Consider the following 22,811-nt stretch of genomic DNA (forward strand, 5'->3'; position numbering starts at 1 on the left):
TAAGAGCCACTGATGGACCTCTGCTCCATATGTTTATCCAATCCCCTCTTGAAGCTGGCTATGCTTGTAGCTGCCACCATCTCCTGTGGCAGTGAATTCCAGGTGTTAATCACCCTTCGGGTGAAGAAGTACTTCCTTTTATCCATTTAACTGATTTTATTATTGATGCACTAATGTGTTAGTCTCCTATTGTTTTATGATGATTGTTGTAAGCCACCCTGAGCCTGGCTCAGCGGGGAGGGCGGGGTATAACTTTAATAAAACCTAGCCTGACTGCTCAGCGATTCCATCGAATGTCCATGAGTTCTCATATTGTGAGAAAGGGAGAGAAGTACTTCTTTCTCTAGCGCACTGCTCGTCTATGGCAGCTCTGCACACTCTTGCCCTTCCGGCACAAAACCCTGTAGCAGCACCGCCTCATCTGAAATCTCTCCCTCATTACGCACCCTTCCCGGTAAACACAAGTGTCCTGCGCATCACATCAGGCTGTGCGCCTTGCATGCTAATAGCTTCAGGGGGGCAGAGGTTGGGAAGAATGATTTAATGCATTCAAGGTAGCCGAGCAGATGCGGGGGCGGGGGGAAGTAGCAGGGGAGAGCCGTCTCCGCATTTCTAGGCCTTTGAGTCTCCAAATGCCAGCCACTGCCGAGAGGGTTACAAATATTCATGACCGCTGCCATTGAGGACTAAATGGCAAACAGTTCAGTGCCTTCCTGGCTGGGTCCGGTGGGGAGAGAGATTATGCCGCTATTAATGAATCGCTCGGATGCAGGAGTGCCTGTGGGCGCTAAGCAAAGCCCCACTCCTCTCTCTGTACCGGCTGGGCGCATGGCAGCTTTGTGTGCAATGCTTTGTGTGCACAGTGATTCACAGTGGCAGAAAGGAGGACTCTTGGCTCCCTGAGTGCAGCTGTCCACAGGCAGTGCATACCTTGGTTTACCTACAGATTCCAGGGGGAGAGAAGGCTGTGTGTGTGTTACATAAGACAATTCCTGCCGGATCAGGCCGAAGATCCAGTTAATCCAGTATACTGTTTCCCAAGATGGCCCGCCAGATGGAGAGTAAGGCATAGACAGCCAAGGTTCCTTCTGTGATTTGAATGCCCTCCCCAGCAATTTGGTATTCTGCACGTGGAGGCTGCATTTGGCTTCAGGGCTAGTAGCTGTTGATGAACTGCCTTTTTGTCAAGGCACAGCTGACTTACAGCGACCCCTGGTGGGGTTTCCAAGGCAAGGAATGTCCAGTGGGTTGTCACGACCTGCCTCTGCATAGCAACACAAGGCCTTCCTTGGCGGTCTCCCGTCCAAATACAGGCCAGGGCTGACCCAGCCTAGCTTCCGAGATCTGGTGAGATCAGGCTAGCCTGGGCCATCCAGGTCGGGGCAAGAGGCCACTGCTGGTGGTCTGCCGTTGCCTGCCTCTGCATAGCAACCCTGGCCTTACTTGGAGGTCTCCCCTCCAAATACTGACCAGGACTGACCCTGCCTAGTTTCCGAGATCTGATGAGATCGGGCTAGCCTGGGCTTTGATGGCCCCATCCCCCGTAATGCGTCCAATCCCCTTTTGAAGCCAGTTCATGGGAAGGTCGGAGATGTGGGGGGCTGAGGTGGGAGGCCCAGGCAGTGAGTCCTTCGATATAACTCAGTGGACCGATGTCATTTTTGGAAATGCAACAGAACTTTATCCTTCAGCAATCAAAAGTGGTGCCTTAAAGTCTTGCGCGTTCTTTCCCCCAGCATGAGGACTAGTGCCCATTCAGTCAGACACAAAGAGGGGTTCCTGCCTGAACTGCTACGTGCATGACAGAAATAAAAACGTGTCGCTCTCGAACATGTGGCAAGACTTGTTTATTTTTGCTACGCCTGTGGAATGTCTCTTTCGCCCAGCTCCTATACCTGGAATGGGATCAAGTGAAAGGGGAGGCGATATTACGTGTTTGCATTGTGTTGATTCCTTTGGAATGGGGTGTTGGAGGAGCATTTTATGGATCCTTTGGACTGCCCAAAAGACAAATCGGTAGGTTCTAGGTCAAATTGAGCCCGAACTCCCCCTAGAAGCTAAAATGACTAAACTGAGGCTATTGTATTTTGGTGACATCATGAGAAGACAAGAGTCACTGGAAAAGATGGTAATGCCAGGAAACAGTGAAGAGAGCAGGCAAAGAGGAAGACGCAACAGGAGATGGAGTGACTCCATCAAGGAAGCCACGAGGGCCCTCAGTTTGTGACACCTGCGAATGGCTGCTAAGGAGAGGATGTTTTGGAGGACATTAATTCACAGGGTTGCCATACATTGGAACAGACTTGAAAGACTCGAGACACACACACAGAGCCCAGAGAGATGAATCTCCCGCCCTGCATCTGAGTGCAAAGGAAACTTTAAAAGCTTGGTCTGCAAGGGCCAGTTCGGGCACACATTTTCTGCCCTGGGTGCTTTAACTCTGGGGGACTTGCTGTGGAATGAATGGGCTGTTTCCATCGGGGAAAAACCTTGGTGATTCACGATGATGGGAAAGAGCCTCACCCCTGGCTTTTGGAATGGCTTTCAGACTCCACACGAAGCATTCCTTTTAACCCCTCAGTTGGGATATGGGTGCTCAAGGGCCCTTCGGTGCCAGCAATGACCAGCCCTACTCCAAACCTTCCTCTGCAGCCCACTGAGCGCTCCCAAACCTCTCTGCTAGGTTGCCTTCATTTACTTCAGGGGCTTTACCTCACCAGGCTCCTGGGGCAGAAGGCAATTGTAAAATCGTCAGCCAAACAGAAATTGAATCGACTCAAAAGATGGACAAGCTATGCCAACCCTATGAATTAATGTCCTCCAGAACGTCTTGCAAACTGAGGGCTATGGGGCAGAGTCAAGAGGGTATAACAGGATTTAGGAGGAGAAAAATGGTTCTAGGGCGGAGGGGGGGAAGGCTCCAGGGCAGGTGGAGGGTTCCACCAACAGATTCAGCAATCCCACTCAGATTTCCCCACTGCCACGACATTCAGCCACTCTAGCACCAAGCTCCAAAGGGGCATGGCAACACTGCAGGCTCAATCGATCTTCAATTCATTTAATTCGTTTTCCCGTGATGGGAGGGGGGGAGGGAATCTGCTCACCTTGTCATGAGTCGGAGAGCAAATCGGCAGTGCAGTGAAACGCTTATGGTAGCTTAACCATGCATCAGCTTTAACAGAGGTCATCTCAGCACATCTAATGGGGCACATGACCAGGTGGGCAAAGGCAGGGCACCGGAGTGCCACCTCCATGGCTCATGCGATCTGCAAAGCTTTTCTGAAGCTGGCACCAGATTCTCCCAGCGTATGCCCTGGAATCCTCTTGTTGCAGATCTCACAGGTCAACCTGTCCCCTGTGGGATTCATTACATCTCCAAAGCCACAAGGCTCTGAACAGAAAATGATGTCCCCACGGCAAAGAACAGCAGGAGGTACCGCCAGGTGGGTGTGAGAAGCAGTCTGGCAAGTGGAGATAATTTCTCAAAGAAAAGGTTTGGGCCCTGGATTTATCAGACATATCTCTTTGCTCCACCAACGCTCAGTCAAAGAGAGGACAGGAAGACTCCCGCTCTCCTGGCTTTCCGCAAACTATGCAAAACTGAATTATCCATGAGGGCTTTTCTACACAGGCAACAGAGTAAAGGATTCACAAGTTACTTGGATAAGTCATTAGGGACCGTGATCTGTACTACTGTGTATAGCTTGCTGAAACTACGATTCTTCTATGTAATGTTTGCATCACTAAAAGTGTCGTGTTAATACTTATGCTTTGCTTCAGTTCTGGGTTTGTCCCACCCCACCCCAATTTCTGATTTTAGAGTTTATGTATTTTAAATTGGTCTTTTATGGGTTTTACTGTTGATTGTTTTTATGATTTAACCTGCCTAAGACTGTCTTACGGGAAGGGCGGGCTAAAAATCGAATAAAATAACATAAATAAATAAATCCTAATCCTATTCTATGGTTCGAGGCTGCCACCAGCCTTGGGAAAAGCCCAGCCTCTGCCCCGAGAGCAGAGAAATGGCATCAGTGGGTAACAATGGCACCCACGGGCACCAAGCTGGGGACCTCTGCTTTAGAGTGCCCCACCAGAGTCCTGACTGCCTTCAGCTCTCTGGGCTGCCATCCAGAATCGTCTTCTGAACTATTTTTGCACTTGCTGTGGTTTTGTACTAAATTGCTGGGACTGTTTTCTGGGCAACGGGTATTAGCTATATTGAGCAGGTCACAGGATGTTTTTAAAAGCCAGTAAGTCATCCTTCCAACAGCCTTGCAAGGTAGGCAGCTCAGTATTACTTGCCCCACACGGTGGGGGTTTCCCCAAGGCACTCTAGGGAACTCGCAGAAGGGGGGGGCAGATTCAAAGAGGAAGGTTCCCCAGTTTTCTAGTTCTGTCTCTGGGTAGGCGTGCTCTGCTGCAAACCAGTCAAAACTGGCATGGCTTTGCTTAAAATATACTTGAATGGATGCACAGTCCCTGGGGGGGGCGCGGGGGGGCTACACTGAACTGCAAGCCTGAAAATCAACAAATGTTCCCATCCCAAATGGGGCTTTTCAAGCTTTCAAAAGGCTGGGAAGAAATGTCCAATTGTTTTTCAGCCCTGTCGTTTCCAGCCAGAAATTGATGGATTCTCTTTCCTCCTTCCTTTGGCTATATTTTCTGCAGACCACCCTAGGGAAATACATTTCTCTGAAATACAGTTCTTCATACGAGAACCAGGCAACGGCTAAACCACAGGGATTCAGTCCCACAGACATCCGCTCTTGAAACGTTTGCCTTCCCTTACATCCCAGCTGATCCATCTTCCCCAGTGTCCGGGGCTCCTAGAATGCCACCTTTTATTTATTTCATTTCCACATCCTGTCTTTTGATTCCACAGTGGCTTAGATAAAAGCAATAAAAATACAGGCGTTATTTCACCTTCCTCCTCCTGGCACGAGCCCCCAGACCACTGTCTGGTTTTGAGCGTATTTCCCACAATTTTTTTGGTGTCAGATTAAGACTGGGGAGGACACCCCCCCCCCGACATTTAAAAACCCCACTCACTGGGGGACTTCAGCCAGTCTGACTTTCTCTCTCTTTCTTGACCTGGCCTACCTCAGAGGGTTGTAGTGACGATGAAATGCAGGTGCAAAGAACCCTGAGCTAAGTAGAAGGGCAGGATGGAACTGTGATCAAGATCTAGAGAGACAGAGGCCTAGCAGCCTATATTAAATACAGTGCGGTATAGTGGGTAGAGCATTGGACTAGGATCTAGGAGACCTGGGTTTGAGTCCCCACATGTGCCAAGGAAACCCGCCAGGTGATCTTAGGCCAGTCACATTCTCTCAGCCTAACCTACCCCCCAAGGCTGTTGTGAGGGTAAACCTGGAGGTGAGCCACTTTGGGTCCCCATTAGAGGACAAAGGCCAGGTATAAATATATCAATGATAAATATATCAATGATAATACCTTTTCCCTATACAAGAAAGACTATTTTATTTTTATTTCTCATTGTTAAATACAGATAATCAGACGTGCATCTTGGATTTTATGGTTGGAAAATGTATGGAATTGTTTTTAATTGTATATTTTGTTTTTTAATATTTTATGTGGTTTTTAACTGTTTTTAGCCGCCCTGAGCCCGTCGGGGGAGGGCGGGATATAAATTTGATAAAATAAATAAAATAAAAAGACTATGGCTTGGATCCCAACTAACCTGGCAATCTCCAGCCATTCTCCCTTGAGCAAATGAACGCATGCCTTCTACTGAATCAGACCCTTGGTCAGAAACAGCTCCTCAGGCTGCCAGTGGCTCTCCAGGGCCTCAGGTGGAGGTCTTTCCCATCACCTATTGCCTTTTAAGTGGTGATGCTGGGCACTGAACACAGGACTTTCATTTTGTGAGCAAAAAGAACCCATGGCAGCCATTTTGTGGTTGCGCCCACCACACTGTGTCAAAATTCCAAAGGTGCCCGCTGGTTCTGAAACGCTGGGAACACCCTGCTCCAGGTACAATCGGTATCCTGGAAAGGAAGTGGCTGATGATGGCAGACCTCCATGTATCATTGGCATCTTGTGCACAGAGCCTATGCACCTATCATCTTTACCTGTGTAAAGAGGACCAGCCTGTGCGCTATTGAAGAAGACGACATTGGATTTATATTCCACCCTCCACTCAAGAGTCTCAGAGCAGCTCACAATCTGCTTTATCTTCTCCCCCACAACAGACACCCTGTGAGGCAGCTGGGGCTGAGAGGGCTCTCACAGCAGCTGCCCTTTCAAGGACAACCTCTGCCAGAACTGTGGCTGACCCAAGGCCATTCCAGCAGGTGCAGGTGGAGGAGTGGGGAATCAAACCCGGTTCTCCCAGATTAGAGTCCGCACACTTCACCATTACACCAAACTGGCAAATTGGTTGCGTCCATGGAAGACAGAGCCAGGATCCCAGTTTCTGCACATTGTTCTGACTAGGCTTTGATCATCTCAACAGAGCTAACAACAATACAGGGAATCCCCGCAGTTCAAACCAAATCATAAAAAAGAGACGTGCTCTACCAAACGAGCTAGTAAATCACCCAGGTCTCCCAACAAAACTGAACTGTCTGAGTTGTTTGGAAACAACGTGACAAAACAAACATTACATTCTCTGAAATGGAAGCACACAGAACACCCACACGGACAGTCTGTCTCCCACGTTCCGTACATCAAAAGCTGCAACTCGCGACTCCCCAAGACACTTAAAAGGTTTGGCCCTTACAATGAAGCAGGCACTGTGATTTATATAAACAGACACTGACACACCAGGACAATATATGTGGATTTCGCTATTGGAACGAGACTGTTTGTAACTCCCGCTAGCCTTCAGTAGAGTTCTGACTCTGTACGTCTCACCTCCAATGCAAAATGTAAGGAGGATTATGTCAGAGCCAAAAAACCAAAGGGAAGTATCTAAGGGTGGTGTCTCTCTCCCGGGGCTGGCCCCTGCCATGAGGCAAACTAGGTGATTGCCTAGGGCGCCAGCCTTCTGGGGGTACCAAACTGGGCACCCTCATGTGACTTGGTGACATTATCACTGTGGGGGGGGGGGCAGAAGTTAGCCTTGCCTAGGGTGCCAGACAGTCTAGGGCTGGCCTTGCTCTCTCTCCCTCCGTTGTCTCCGCATCTGAACATTCAGTGTGTTTGCAGCCAACTTCCAAGCCCTTTTCTGCAAACACCACACTTAGAAACTTTCAGAGGAACAAACAGCAACTTTGCATTTCCGTGATTCCCCCACGCTGCACAATTTTATGCGCTGCAAAAAAAGGGGGGAAAACCGGAGAGTGCTCGGTGGCAGTATTCAAAGGAAATGTTTTCCAATCAGTCTTTCATTGTCAGCCAGAACAATGTTGCCTTAAAATAGGTTAGGAGGGGAGCCACTAGAATCCTCTGCATTGCCCCCTTAAAAACTCTAAGAACAGCCGCCTGAAGCAGATTTTGGAGAGGCAGGGGGGGAATAAAGCCTCTAGAAAAATATTTTCTCATCACTCTGGCAGAACTGCAGTACTGGTTTCATCAACAGATCACACCGCTCAAAACCTTTTGATCGACTAAAAAGGGGGGCACTGATTAATAATGCAGCATATTCTTTTTTTAAAAGGTATAGATTGGTTTTAGCCTTCACGTGGATGGCCCAGGCTACCCAGAACTAGTCGGATCTCAGGCACTAGGCAGGGTTGGCTCTGGTTAGTATCTTGATGGGAGACCACCAAGGAAGTCCAGGGTCACTGTGCAGAGCCAAGCAATGGAAAACCATCTCTGAACCTCTTTTGGCTTGAATAACTCTACGAAGTTGCTGTTAAGTTGGCTGTGACCTGACAGCATTTTATACACATATATTGGTCTTCGACTGCCCTGCACTGAGTTGGGCCATTGCTTTGTCTAGATATGTCAGGGACTGAATCCGGGAATGAGCTCCTGAGCCAGACTCCTTCCGTGCAGGAATATGTACCTTGAAAGAGGTATGCCCCTCTTCTTTCTTTTCTTAGAATAAGAACATCAGAAGAGCCCCTGCTGGATCAGACCAGGGGTCTATCAGTCCAGCATCCTGCCTTGTACAAGAGGCCAACTAGGTCCTCTGTAGGGCCAACAACAGGGCAGAGAGGCTGAGGCCTTCTCCTGAGGTTGCCTCCTGGCTCTGAGATTCAGAGGTTTAATGCCTCTGAACATGGAGGTTCCCCTTAGTCACCGTGGCAAGTAGCCAGCGATAGACCTCATTTCCATAGATCTATCTAATCCCCTTTCACAGCGAACAACAGGGCACAAAGACTGATGCCTTCACAAGAACATTAGAAGAGCCCTGCTGGATCAGACTAGTGGCCCATCTAGTCCAGCATCCTGTCTCGTACAAGTGGCCCACCAGTTCCTTTGGACATCCAGCAACAGGGCAAAGAGACCAAGGCCTTCCTAAGAACATAAGAAGAGCTCTGCTGGATCAATCCAATAGTCTTAACTAGTCCAGAGGTGTCAAACGTATTTGTTACAAGGGCCAGATCAGACATAAAAGCCACTTTGTCAGCCTGGACCATGCTCTACTTCTACCCACCATCATAGCTAACACAACGGCTAACTAGCTACTATAGAAGCCAACAAGAGGGGACAGAGGCCAAGATCTTCATAAGAACATAAGAAGAGCCCTGCTGGATTAGACTAGTGGTCCATATAGTCCAGCATCATGTCTCACACAGGGGCCAACTGGTTCCTCTGGGGAATCAACAACAGGGCACAGAAGTCAAGGCTTTCATCGCAAGATAAGAAAGGCTCTGCTGGATCAGACCACAGGTCCACCTAGTCCAGCATCCTGCCTCACAGAGGGGACAACCAGTTCCTCAAGAGGTCCAGTAACAGGGCAGAGAGGCTGAGGTCTTCCCCTGATTTTGCCTCCTGGTGAACAAATGCCTCAGTCAGACATATGTGCATTGGTGAAAAACAAGCTCATGTTTTCTTTTGTTTGTTTCTGCTTCAGGACATTTGCTTTCCTATATGCCAATTTAATTAATGCAATCAATTGACTAAGATTTCTTCGGCTCTGTTGCCCCCACGGTTACATGAATGAAAGGATGGCCATCATGTTATAAGGATAGTTTCAGAGGGTAGCTTTGCTGGGTCTGAGGGAGGGAGGAAGGAAGGAAGGAAAGTTTCAGAGGGCAGCCATGCTGGTTGAAGCAAAACAGCCACATTAGAGTCCAGCCGCAGCCTAGAGGCCAAAAGAAGTTTCCAGGTCTAAGCATTCGAGGGTCAAAGTTCCCTTCAGACTGTGAACGATGAACAGAGCTTTGACTCGTGAAAGTTTATACCCTGAAACATGTTCCAAGGAAGACCTCTTATTCTTTTGGGGGGTGAGTTTCCCTCGACTGCTCTATCATTGGCAAGGCTCCAGAACCTCCCCCGCACACACGCAAACACACACACTGTCCACAAAGCAGAACGCTTACCTTTTCCTGGTACTGCCGGCGCGAGGAATCCAAAGACTGGATGAGGGCCGTGGCGTGACCGATGAACATGGCATAGCAGGTAGCGCCGACAATCATGCTCAGCATGGTGAGCCACACGTCGGACATGCCCACCGGGGCCTGCTGCCCATAGCCGATGCACAGCATGTGACTCATGGCCTTGAACAGGGCATAGGAATACTGCTTCCCCCAGGAGTCGTTCTAAAGAGACAGACAGACAGACAGACAAGGGTTACAGGACGCGAGGCAGGAAAAAGCCAGGGAGACTCTCCTTGGGGAAGAGAGTTTCAGAAGGCAGCTGTGCTGGCCTGCAGTCAGAGCAAGATTCAAAACCAACAGCACCTTAGAGACCGACAAGATTTCTGGTGTATAAGCTTCCGAGTTAACGCTCCTTTCGTCAGATAAGGACCTCTGTTCTTGCTTGTATCCAACAAAGGGGGCTTTGACTCTCAAAAGCTTTTAACTAAAATCTCATCGGTCTCTAAGGGGCTACTGAACTCAAAATCTAGCTGTTCTCCTTGTTGAAGGTGGTTCTAAATATACCTTTACCACCAAAGACCCCACCATAGGGGTCTTTCGGGGGCAGGGTGGAAGGTTGTATGTGCCCTGTGCTCTCTACCACAGGCAATTTCTGGTACGATGCTTACCGTCCCCCAGGGTTTTTTCTGTAGCAGGAGCTCCTTTACATATTAGGCCACACACCCCTGATGTAACCAATGCTCCAAGAGTTTACAGGGCTTTTAGTACAGGGCCTAGTGTAAGCTCTGGGAAGATTGGCTGCATCAGGGGTGTGTGGCCTAATATGCAAAGAAGTTCCTGCTACAAAAAAAGCCCTGCCATCCCCATACTTTCTAACAATGTTGGTACTGACAAGAGTTTTACTGGAAATTCGTTGAATTGGCCGCCTTCTATTTGTGACAGGGAATGGAACCTATGCAGACAAAACAGGCTTCTACATATAATACGGGCAGACAGAAATTCATCTTAGACAAATGGGCGCACGCACGCATACACATGGACACATAAAGCTGACTTAGATGGAATCAGACCTTTGGTCCATCAAAGTCAGCACTGTGTACTCAGAACGGTAGTGGCTCTCCAGGGTCTCAGGCAGAGGTCTTTCCCATCACCTACTACCAAATTCTTTTAACTGGAGATTCCAGGGATTGAACCTGCAACCTTCTGCATGCCAAGCAGACACACTTCCACTAAGCCATGGTCCCTTCCTTGAAAGTCTTGAAAACAGAGAGCTGCCTGACAGAGACCCATGGTCCATCAAGGTTAGTATTATCTATTCACACTGGCAGTGGCTCTCCAGGGGGTCTCAGGCAGAAGTCTCTCACATCACCTGGTCCTTTTAATGGGAGATGCCAGGGATTGAACTGGGACCTTCTGCATGCCAAGCAGATGCTCTGCCACTGAGCCACAGCCCCTCCACCCACGCTCCATCAACAACATGGAGTCAGGAATCCACCTAAAACGCTAACCTGTTTCATGCTCCCAAACAAGTAGATTTGGCTTCCTGTGATTTCTCCCCCACTCCTTTGATGTTCTCATTCAAATGACGCCATGAACACAAAAAACATACATGCCCGTTCAGTAAAGGGAAAGGAAAGGTCCCCTGTGAAGCACCAGTGGTTTCTGACTCTGAGGTGACGTTGCTTTCACAACGGTTTCACGGCAGACTTTTTACGGGGTGGCTTGCCATTGCCTTCCCCGGTCATCTCCACTTTCCCCCCAGCAAGCTGGGTCCTCATTTGACCCACCTCGGAAGGATGGAAGGCTGAGTCAACCTCGGGCTGGCTACCTGAAAACCCAGCTTCCGCCGGGGATCAAACTCAGGCTGTGAGCAGAGCTTAGGACTGCAGTACTTCAGCTTTAACACTGCGCCACGGGGGCTCATCAATAAAGAGAGGTCTCTAAAAAATCAGGAATCGTCATCCTGCTTAAATTTGTTCCAAACATCCCCTCCCCGCCCCCCCCCCCCCCAAAAGCCCTGGATTGCTCTCAGGACAACCAACAGCACAGCTAAGCACCATCCGCCTGCCCTGCTCTCCCCCTCCCATTCATCAGGGACATTTAATGGGGGTTAGTTCCCCTCTTGAGTGTGGCCACCACCTTTTGGTCCTCATGATAAGAGCAGCTGCCGTATGGCCAAGGAGGAGGACGTTCCTTAGAAGGGAGTCACCGTTTTGCCAAGTGGCGCTTTCTTTCCCAGATTTGTTATCCTTATTAACTAATGATTAAATTAATCTTCCCTCCAGAAATGGCATGCCCGATCTATGCATCAGCAGACAGCCAAGGATGAGACCACAGCCAAGTTAATGCTTTACAGTCAACAGGCTGTATAGGAATACTCGGGAGGAATCAATCACTGGCTTTTTACAAGGTGACGCTCCTTGCTTTGGGTCATCTGTTACAACCCCCCCCCCTCTTTTAAGCAACTGGAGAACCCTGGCTGGGCCCAAGACTCGGCTGAATCTTTAAAATGACAGTCTGTGTCATTTAAAACAAATAAGGTGGCTAGGTCCTCCCCCACCCCCAGGCCACTGGAAAGGAGGGAGGGGTAGGGTGCCAGATCTAGCTTGGGAAACTCCTGAAGATTTGGGGATGGAACCTGGGGAGGACGGGGACCTCAGTGGGATACAATGCCATAGAGTCCACCCTCCAAAGCAGCCATTTCCTCCGGGGAACTGACATAAGTTGTAATTCCGGGGGATCCCCAGCTCCCCCACTGCAGGCTGGCATCTCTAAAACAAACTATGCACCTAGGCTTTTTTTTGTAGCAGGAACTCCTTTGCTTATCAGGCCACACCCCCCTGACATAGCCAATCCTTCTGGAGCTTACAATAGGCCCTGTAATAAGAGCCCTCTTGAAGGACTGGCCACATCAGGAGTGTGTGGCCTGATATGCAAAGGAATTCCTGCTACAAAAAAAAGTCCCGCTATACACCATTTAGCATAAAGAAGGATGGTAAGATATGCATTTTTTAAAAGTGTGGCATAGTTTCCCCGCTCCTTTACTTGCACCCTGCTTCTCTCCCCAGTCAGGTCTGAAAGCACCTGACAGTCTTCTTGTCTCCTCAAGTCCATCCTCACAACAATCCTGTGAGGCAGAACAAGGGGAGGGAGAGAGAGATGGCTTAAGGTCACCCAGCCAGCCTTCGTGGCAGACTGGGAATTCCAGCCTCAGTTTCCCAGACCCTAATCAGACACTCTTAACCACTACACCTTGCTGGATGGATTCTGGTTGGATCTGGGTGATACTGGTGTTTTATAAAACATATGAATGGGGAAATGGGATCAAGCATAGTAGCTCCGAATACCTGCAAAGAAGTTCTGCCTGGCCCTTAGCTGGATAGCCCACACAAGCCTGATCTTGTCAGATCTCAGAAGCTAAGCAGGCCTGACCATGGCAAGGACTTGGATGGGAGACCTCCAATGAATACCAGGACTGGGACACAGAGGCAGGCAATATTAAGCCACCTGTCTGAATCTCCAAGCCCCTGCAGGAGTCGCCAGACGCCAACCATGGCAGGCACGTTAGAGCGCACTGCAAGGATCTTGGTAAAATTGTAGGCATGACAATATAAAAATGGTTTCCTTGTTGTGTGTGTGCACATGTGTAAGAAAGGAGAAAATTCCCACAAAAGATCTGAAAAGTGCAACAATCTGCACATACTGAACGTTCTATGAAAATTTCAGAAATTTTTTTAGAAAATGGAGAATTCCTAATGAACTTTTTCAGAAGCGAAACGATAATCTGGAACTCCAGAATCAAAAACTCGAAAAATCCAAGAGGAATTCAGAAATGTGCCCTAAGCAAATCCACTATAGAAAACAATCCAGGCCTCCACCGTCAGCACGATCAGTGGAAAGTTACTAAGATGTTCCCTGCGCAAATGGCCATGCTATCATGTCACAGAGCAGCATCCATCAGGTCAAACCGGGTTTGGTTCCTTGGAGATGCCTTTCAGGGCAGATAAAGCTTGAATATTGAGTTACCCCCTCGAACAGTCTGTTCCAGTGGACAAAACTGTCCCGTTGTATTGAATGGACAACCCAGCAAAAGGAGCATGCACCCCGTACACCCTTTGGGCCTTCAGAATGAGATGGCTCATCCCAGGCGCCAACATGTCGAAGCTAACTTTGCTAACAAAGCAAGGCAAATCCAGTTTCCGTTCTGTCTTGTCACCAGAGAATGTGGTTACTCAAATCTGAGGCCTCTTGCAGTTTCCAATCCAAGTATCTAGTAAAGGACGGGGGAGGGAGACCAGGAGTAGAGCAGGCGAGGTTAGTTCATGGCACAGAAAGCTCGGTCAAGAACGCCCCAAGCTTACAGTCCTTACAAAGCTGGCAGTGACACTATGCTCTCTTCAATTGTCTTTTTACCCCTGAGATCCAAAGGAGGGTGAAGATGTTTTAAAAGTGAGGCTCAGTTGTTTGTTTCTGGACACGAAGTCAGGTCATGTAATCTGGAAGCCTCCATCCCCTACACCAGAGGTCCTACACCTTTCTGAGCCTGCGGGCACATTTGGAATTCTGGCACAGCACAGTCAACAGAACGGCTGCTACAAAATAGAACGAAAAGGACAAGGAGGAGGAGACTGGATTTATACCCCGCCCTTCTCTCAGAGTCTCAGAGCAGCTTACAGTCTTCGTCTCTTCCCCTCCCCAAAACAGACACCCCCGAGGGAGGTGGGGCTGAGAGAGCTCTTCCGGGAACTGCTCTTGAGAGAACAGCTCTCAGAGATCTGTGGCTGGCCCAAGGTCACCCAGCTAGCTGCATGTAGAGTAGTGGGGAATCAAACCCAACTCTCCAGATTAGAGTCTATAACTCTTAAGCACTACACCAAACTGGTGTAGCTTAATTTCATTAACACAGTCTCAATCCTCATGTTGTGGTGGCAGCTGTGCCAGTTTGGTGTAGTGGTTAAGTGTGCAGACTCTTATCTGGGAGAACCGGGTTTGATTCCCCACTCCTCCACTTGCACCTGCTAGCATGGCCTTGGGTCAGCCATAGCTCTGGCAGAGGTTGCCCTTGAAAGGGCAGCTGCTGTGAGAGCCCTCTCCAGCCCCACCCACCTCACAGGGTGTCTGTTGTGGGGGAGGAAGGTAAAGGAGATTGTGAGCCGCTCTGAGACTCTTTGGAGTGGAAGGCAGGATATAAATCCAATATCTTCATCTACCTCACAGGGTGTCTGTTGTGGGGGAGGAAGGGAAAGGAGATTGTGAGCCGCTCTGAGACTCTTTGGAGTGGAGGGCGGGATATAAATCCAATATCTTCATCTACCTCACAGGGTGACTGTTGTGGGGGAGGAAGGTAAAGGAGATGGTGAGCTGCTCTGAGACTCTTCGGAGTGGAGGGCGGGATATAAATCCAATATCTTCATCTACCTCACAGGGTGTCTGTTGTGGGGGAGGAAGGGAAAGGAGATGGTGAGCTGCTCTGAGACTCTTCGGAGTAGAGGGCGGGATATAAATCCAATATCTTCATCTACCTCACAGGGTGTGTTGTGGGGGAGGAAGGGAAAGGAGATTGTGAGCCGCTCTGAGACTCTTTGGAGTGGAGGGCGGGATATAAATCCAATATCTTCATCTACCTCACAGGGTGTCTGTTGTGGGGGAGGAAGGGAAAGGAGATTGTGAACCGCTCTGAGACTCTTCGAAGTGGAGGGCGGGATATAAATCCAATATCTTCTAATTCTTCAAAGCAACACTTTAAAAAAAATCTACACAGCTAATCAAATCTCCAACAGTTAATCAGAAGGCTTACTGGGTGAAAGCCCTACCTGGCTCCACCCACTTCCTAAAAACACTTGTTGGGTGTGAGAAAAGGTGTTGTCAGGCAGCATGGAACCACGTTGAGGACCCCTGCCTTACACCAAGACATTAAGTGTGTGGTATTATGAATGTCTAGAGCAGGGATTCTCCTTGGCCTTTTTTAGCCTTGCAGACGCCTTTAGAATTCTCACGCAGGGTGGTGGCTACAACCCCCCAAAATGGCTGCCACGGGAGGTGGAGCCAACCACAAAATGTCTGGAAGAGAGGCTATGCATAACCCTGACAGTAATTCTTCAAATTTCCAAGCAGATGCTCTGCTTAACAGGACCGTTTAAAAATATTTCTTGCTGACACAGTTCACCCTTCCCTCACACGATAAAGACCGTTTTGCTGCTATGGCAGCTCCTACTGCCCAGTTTTTAAAAAAAATAATCTGTGCAATCAATCAGAAGACAGCTGGACAAAGTCTCACTGACCTGGCCCCGCCCACATCCTAAAAACACTTGGCAAGCACCAGGAGAGGGGGCGGGGGGTGCCCAGGTGCCCGTGGGCACCATGTTGGAGCTGTTTGGGCTTGAGTGTTAGATCAGGTTGTGAGAGGCCCAAGTTCAAAGCCCCGCTCAGCCATTCATGCTGCTGGGTGACCTTGACTCAGCCACTCTCTCCACCTGTCAACCTCACCTACCTCACAGGCTTGTTGGGAGAGTTAAATGGGGACGGGAGAATCAGGCAGCCCACCCTCAGCTTTTTGGAAGAAGGGCAGGATGGAAATTGAAGAGTAGAAGGTAGGTAGATAGGTATGTCAGTAGGTAGGTAGATGGATGGGCAGATGGATGACAATTTCATCCAACCCCCTGCTCCATGCAGGATCAGCCTAAAGCATCTCCATTTGTATCCACCTTTCTTCCCAACAGGGACCCAAAGCAGCCAGCATCGTTCTCCTCTCATCCATTTTATCCTCACAACAACCTTGTAAGGTAGACCAGGCTGAGAATATGTGACTGACCCGAGGTCACTCAGCAAGATTCCAGGGCAGGGCAGGGAATCAAAGCAGAGTTGCCCAGATTGTTGTCCCTAACCACTAGGTCTCCTGTTTAGCTATGGGACAAACTGCCATAGTCCTCCGGGAGTTTCTTTACCAGTCTCATTGTATTCCCCCATAGCCAGACCTGCACACAACAGAGCCATCAGAGTCTGGTGTAGTGGTTAAGTGTGCGGATTCTGGGAGAACCGGGTTTGATTCCCCACTCCTCCACTTGCAGCTGCTGGCATGGCCTTGGGTCAGCCATAGCTCTCACAAGAGTTGTCCTTGAAAGGGCAGCTTCTGTGAGAGCTCTCTCAGCCCCACCTACCTCACAGGGTTGCTGTTGTGGGGAGAGAAGATATAGGAGATTGTAAGCCACTGAGTCTCTGATTCAGAGAGAGGGTGGGGTATGAATCTGCAGTCTTCTTCTTCAGTCTTCTTCTTAATTAAATGGCCACATCTTTGCATTGGTCCAGTTGCCCAGGGCTTCCTTCAGCCTGCCTGCATCTCTTAACTGCCCACTGCAAAGATGGCAAAGCATTTCCTCCCCCCTTGCATGCCCGCACGTTCCCTCGTCCACGCTGAAAACACGGAGAGTGGATAGCACCTCAAAAATAGAACCCTGTTCCTAACGAACAGCTTGTTCCTGCATCCTTGTGACACCTTGGGAGGGCTGCTTTTTACGTAGGCGAGGTGGCGGCTCCGCACTGGCTCGGAGTCAAGGCAAAACATTCCCGGGGGAACCTGCCCTTCAAGCTGGAGCACAGCGGGCAGAAGCGGCGCTTCAGCCTGTGGACAACTCCGTGCAACAGCTGCCCACTGATTTAGCTCCCGGGCACCATTCAAGGCATGGCGGAGATCCCATAAAGCCCTTTGTGGCTGAGGCGGCGGGTAGAAAGAAGAATTGCCTCTATCCACATCTCCACTTGCCTGACCTTCAGCACCAAAACATGATGCCTTCCTGTCATGGTGGGACAAGACCTGCTGGAAAGTCTTTCTAGCTGTCGCCCCCGAGCTCTGGAACTCCCTGCCACTGGAAGCAAAAACAACACCTTCCCTGCAGAGCTTCCAGGCCAACTTGAAGACCCATCTGTCTATCTAAGTACGATTTGATTCTACCTTCCCCCCAAAAGCTCAGGGGACACCTTATTCTCCTTCCCCCACATCTTATTGTTACACAGCCAGTGTGGTGTCGTGGTTAAGAGCGATGGACTATTATCTGGGGGACCCAGGTTTGAATCCCTGCTCTGCCATGGAAGTTTGCTGGACAACCTTGGGCCAGTCACACACTCAGCCTGACCTACCTCACAGGGAGGACAAAACAGAGGAGAGGGGAAGGTGGTCAGAGAAAGAAAGGGTGCTAATGAATTAAAGAAATAAACCATAAATCATCATAAGGTAGGTGAGGCTGACAGAGTGTGACAGGCCCTACTAGCGCATTTAAAAACAAAACAAAAACCCTAGCTTTTCTTCAGGAAACTCAGGGTGGCAGAGCTGGTTCTCCTTTCTCTATTTTATCCTCACAACTACTGGGGTATTTAGTTAATACAGTAGAGTTTTGCCCAGTCACAAAAGCACGATACGGAGTGCAGAGAATAAATCTCCCAAGAAGTAATTGCAAAAAAAAGAAAAGGCAAGCTTAAGTTTATTCAGGTAGATTCAGCTCACATTCAAATTGCAGGCAAAGGAAGAGAAAGAAGCCTAATCCAGAGAGTAATTTCCCCATCACCAGTGGCCAGCTTGTCCTATGTCATGTGTGTGGGAGTTTGAGGGCATTGTATGCACAGAGGGGAGAAATGTGTCCCCATGGAAGGCCATGTAAGAGAGGGAGAAGACTAAGTTTGAGAGAAGAAGGGTCAGAGGGCAGCTCCCTGCTTTAACACAGACTTTAATAATGCAGTTTCAATATGCTTCCAATGGACTTTACTGTAAAAAAGGCACCCCATTCAAGGAGATAACAGCTGAACACGCTTAAGAGCGATACAGCGCCCCCATACAATGTCCGGACATACTGAGTCGCTCACTCCAACAATTAACAACCCTGCAAGGAAGGCACAGTTGAGAATATGTGGCGGGCACACCGCCTCTCAGACTTTCAAGACACGACCCCCCCCCCCAGCTGCTTTTCTTCATAGGGGATCCAGACCCCGTTTCTCCTTCTAAACAGGCATCTGCAGCTCTGCCCGAAGAAACTTGACTGCAGCATGTGTGAGACAGGGAGGCATGGTGAAGCAAGAACCAAGTGGGTGGTTGGGGAAGGGAAATCACCCTGCCTGCAGGGTTTCAGCTAAACTACAGCCCTGGGCACCACGGGTTAAATGAAACCCAAGTCCAATGGCCCCTTGAAGATTAACAAATATTGCAGGAAGACAGATTTAGGTGGGCCTGAAGCAGCAGAACGAAGTCTGAGTGGGGCACCTTGAAGACCAATCAAGTTTTATTCTGGGTATGACAACAACAAAGAAGAAGATGATGATGATATTGGATTTATATCCTGCCCATACTCTGGATCTCAGTCTCAGAGCAGTCACAATCTCCTTTACACCGCCCCCCCCAACAGACACCCTGTGAGGTGGGTGGGGCTGAGAGGACTCTGAGAGGAAGCTGCCCTTTCAAGGACAACCTCTGCCAGGGCTATGGCTCACCCAAGGCCATTCCAGCAGGTGCAAGTGGAGGAGTGGGGAATTAAACCTGGTTCTCCCAGATAAGAGTCCATGCACTTAGCCACTACACCAATCTGGCTCTCTTTTTGTGTGTGCGCACACAAAAGCCTATACCCAGAATAAAACTTTGCCGGTCTTAAAGGTGCCACTAGGACCCAAATGTCCCAGCGTGGACCAAGCTCACTTTTTCAGATACAAGGGGAAGGAACAAAAGAAACTCCTTTACCTTATTTTTGCCAAAAATACAGAAGGGGTACAAAACAGGGCAAAGCTGAGGTGGGGGCATAAATCCTGGTGCTGGATCTTGCTGGATCACACAGTCCCCCAGATCTCTGGACAATACACACAAGTCCCAACTCTAGCTACTCCTCACTTCTAATGAAAACCAGCATTTAAAATAGTGACTATACATATCATCCTGGTGCCCAAAGATACTGGTTTCAGGACAGAAATATAGCTGCCCTGCTGAGACTGTGAATGCGCCTCAAAATCCATGCCGGGATCCCTACCAAAGGGCAAACAATGAACAAACAAAATTGTTACGGAATAACAGCAATGGTTTGGCTGCTTTTGTCTACTGAGCAACCCAGCTGTGATGTGACATTTTGGCTCTCGTAACTTGGCATCCCTCTGATCGGGTCAAACGCTGTCGGGAATGGCAAGGGATTTCCCTCCCCTCCCAAGTTATTTTTTTGTTGACAGGCAATTCAGGGAGTTCCGGGGCGATTCTGCCGAGGCTGACAGATTGGGTAATGCTCCAGAAAGAACAGCTGAGATTCCCTCCAATCCTCATCCCTGCGGAGACCTCCAGTCTCCCCCCTGGAGCCCAGTTAGACTGCAAGCTCTTAAAATAAACCGACACAACGGTTGTGCTTGTGTGGGCGCACGTGCACAAAGAGCCAACAGGCCTGGGCCCTGCGTGTTTGTGAACAAGCGAAAATTAAGGAACTGGACAACCTCAGAAAGAGAAGGGGACTCGTACCGCACTCTGTACCTCCACTCAGCTGCCATGTGTCTGGTTCTGAGCAGGTGCTCCAGGGTTTGTACATCTCCCCAAACCAGTACAGCAGGGGATCCCCAACGTGGTGCCCAGGGGGCCACCAATACCTTTCCTGATGCCTGCCAAGTGTATTGAGAAAGCAGGTGGGACCAGGAGGGGTCATCCCCGGTAGGGCTTTTGATTGCCTATTTGAGATCCAAGTGGCTGTGCAGCTTGCAATAACATTTCTGTTAGCTGCCACTACAGTGTTCATTTTTTGTTCACTCTCTGACTCCTCTTTCCCAATATATATTTTTGAAAGGTACTCTTCTTATCCCCTGCACTTATTAGCCTTCCTCTCGTGTGGTTAGCTCTTCCTCCCGCGTGGCCCATTTTGTGGTTGCACCCGTGGGCAGATTTCAAAATCCTAAAAGTGCCCACAGGCAAAAAAAAAATGCCCTGCTTTACAGCTTTTTCTCCCAAAGTGCTGCTCACTTATGCCTCTTACCATTTCCCTTTGAAGTCCTACTGAAGCTCCAAAACAAAGCCCAAACTCCAACCCCTGTCCGTGGGGATGCCACATCCCAAAAGCATCCTCCTTTCCAGAGATAACCAGTCCGAATGACCAGATGCAGTTCTCCAACACACCTCCTGGGGGCCCAAGTGAGATACATTTGCTCCCAACTGCTTGGACCTCTTCAGCTTCAAACAAGCTGCCGTCGGACCAAGCCCTGGGCTAGGGTTGCCAACCTCCAGGTGGGGCCTGGAGATCTCCTGCTATTACACTTAATCTCCAGACAACAGAGATCAGTTCTCCCCTGGAGAGATGGCTGCTTTGGAGAGTGGGCTCAGTGGCATGGTACCTTGCTAAAGTTCTTCCTCTCCCCAAACCCCACCTACCCCGGCTCCACACACCCCCCAATTTTCAGGTATTTCCCCACCCTGAGCTGGCAACCCTACCTGGGACTACACCATCAGTGGCTTGTAGCAACAGAAGCACCACAGACTTCTCTTTCTTAGCTTCTCTTTGGCTCTTCTTTTTTGTGAGTGATCTACAGATGAATTTGCTTTGCATTCAACACAAACTAGTTCATAGGGGATATCACATATCAGCATGAAAACGTCATGATCTCGTTACTTGGGGGTTTTCCGTGGGCTTGACATCTAGGGTTCTCAACTCTGGAGATTTGGGGGTAGAACTGGGGCAGGGCAGAGTTTGGGGACAGGAATGAACTCATCTGGGAAGAAGGAGGAGGAGATTGGATTTATACCCCACCCTTCAGAGCAGCTTACAATCACCTTGCCTTCCTCTCCCCACAATGAACACCCTGTGAAGTAGGTGGGGCTGAGAGAGCTCTTTGAGAACAGCTCTAAGGGAACTGTGACTGACCCACGTTCACCCAGCAGCTGCATGTGCAGGAGTGGGGGATCAACCCCAGTTCTCCCAGATTAGAGTCTGCCATTCTTAACCACTACTCCAAACTGGTGGGATGTGATGCCACACAGTCCACCCTCCAAAAAAGTCATTATTCCCCCTCCAGGGGAACAAATCTCTGCGGTCTGGAGATCAGCTGAAATTCTGGGAGAGCTGCAGGCTCTACTTGGGAGGTTGGCAAGTCTAGATGCAACAGAGTCCATCCTCCAAAGAAGCCATTTCCTCCAGGGGAATGGATCTCGGTCATCTGGAGATCAGTTGTAATTCTGAGACATCTCCAGGCCCCACCTGGAAGTCAGGAAGCCCACTGACAACAAAGGTGTTTTTTAACGCCCCCATAATTTGTCTTTAAGTGGTCAGTGAATGCTGGAAAGACCATCAAACTGTGACACGGGCAGAGACAGAAAGCTCCCTGGTCACCCGCCACAGAACAGAACTGCTGCATCAGAGATTGGCACGATCCCATTCAGGCAGACTGTTTTTTGATAAGCAGCAGAGAGAAATGAATAATCCTTAGATGTGCAGTGAGTAATCTTCCAGGCATCCCATAGTCCCTACATCAGTGAGGTGATGGCGCATAACTGCTTTCGCCCAAGCAAGGGGAGGTGGTGGTGGTGGTTCTGTTTATTGCTTCTGTCGAACAGGGAGACAATAAGTTAAATCAAAGTTACCTCCTGTTATTACTGTGCCACCACGCAAACATAAAATTGAGGTTTTGTTGCTCTTGAAAGAATGGAAAGGAAAGCACATCCTGCAGCAGCTCTGTCAGAGTCCAGATGGGCCTGTATCTCCTCGACTTTTCTGCCTCCCATCCTAACTAGCATTGCCGGCTCTGGGTTGGAAAACGCCTGGAGATTTTGGGGTTGCAGTCTGGGGAGGGGAAGGATATCTAATGCCACAGATTCCACCCTCCAAAGCAGTCTTTTTTTCTCCAGGAGAGCTGATCTCTAGCCTGGATATCAACTGTAGAAATGTGAGGCCTCCAGGCCCCACCTGGAGGCTGGCAACCCTAAGCAAAGCAACTGCAGCTAAGTATGAAGGTCGTTGGAATATAGGTGACAAATCCAGGTTGGGAAATTTCCTGGAAATGCGGAGGTGGAGCCTGGAGAGGGCAGAGATTGAGGGACATAGGGACCTCAGCCAAGTAGGATGCCACCCTCCAACAGCAGCCATTTTCTTCAGGGGAACTAATCTCTGTGATCTTGTTATGTATGCGGACTAAAGTGAAGACTGAACAGGTCGTTCCTGCCTGGCTCATTGGAGCCATAAGAACGAAGCTTGAGGACTCAGGAACAATGGGCAGCAGGATCCAAATCCCTGCTGCCCTGCACCAATCACAGGCCCCCTGCTGGTTTGAATGATCCAATAACGTGCTTGTGTGGGAACCCTGAGTTGCATATAGCTGGCCCCGTTGGCCCAGTGCCTTAGCCTTGAAGTGCAGCTTACCTAATGC

General features: G+C 49.4%; 1 protein-coding gene across 1 annotated transcript in view; it reads right to left on the reverse strand.

The window, feature by feature from the left end:
- The window catches only part of HCN4 (hyperpolarization activated cyclic nucleotide gated potassium channel 4), a 167,652-nt gene that overhangs the window by 16,664 nt on the left and 128,177 nt on the right, over nucleotides 1-22,811 (reverse strand). The window contains exon 4 of the mRNA XM_060260229.1: nucleotides 9,456-9,674. Coding sequence (XP_060116212.1) covers nucleotides 9,456-9,674 — 219 coding nt within the window. The remainder of the gene's footprint in view (nucleotides 1-9,455; nucleotides 9,675-22,811) is intronic.

The sequence above is a fragment of the Heteronotia binoei genome, chromosome 19 (genome assembly GCF_032191835.1).
Source record: "Heteronotia binoei isolate CCM8104 ecotype False Entrance Well chromosome 19, APGP_CSIRO_Hbin_v1, whole genome shotgun sequence".
In the NCBI taxonomy this organism is placed as follows: Eukaryota; Metazoa; Chordata; class Lepidosauria; order Squamata; family Gekkonidae; genus Heteronotia; species Heteronotia binoei.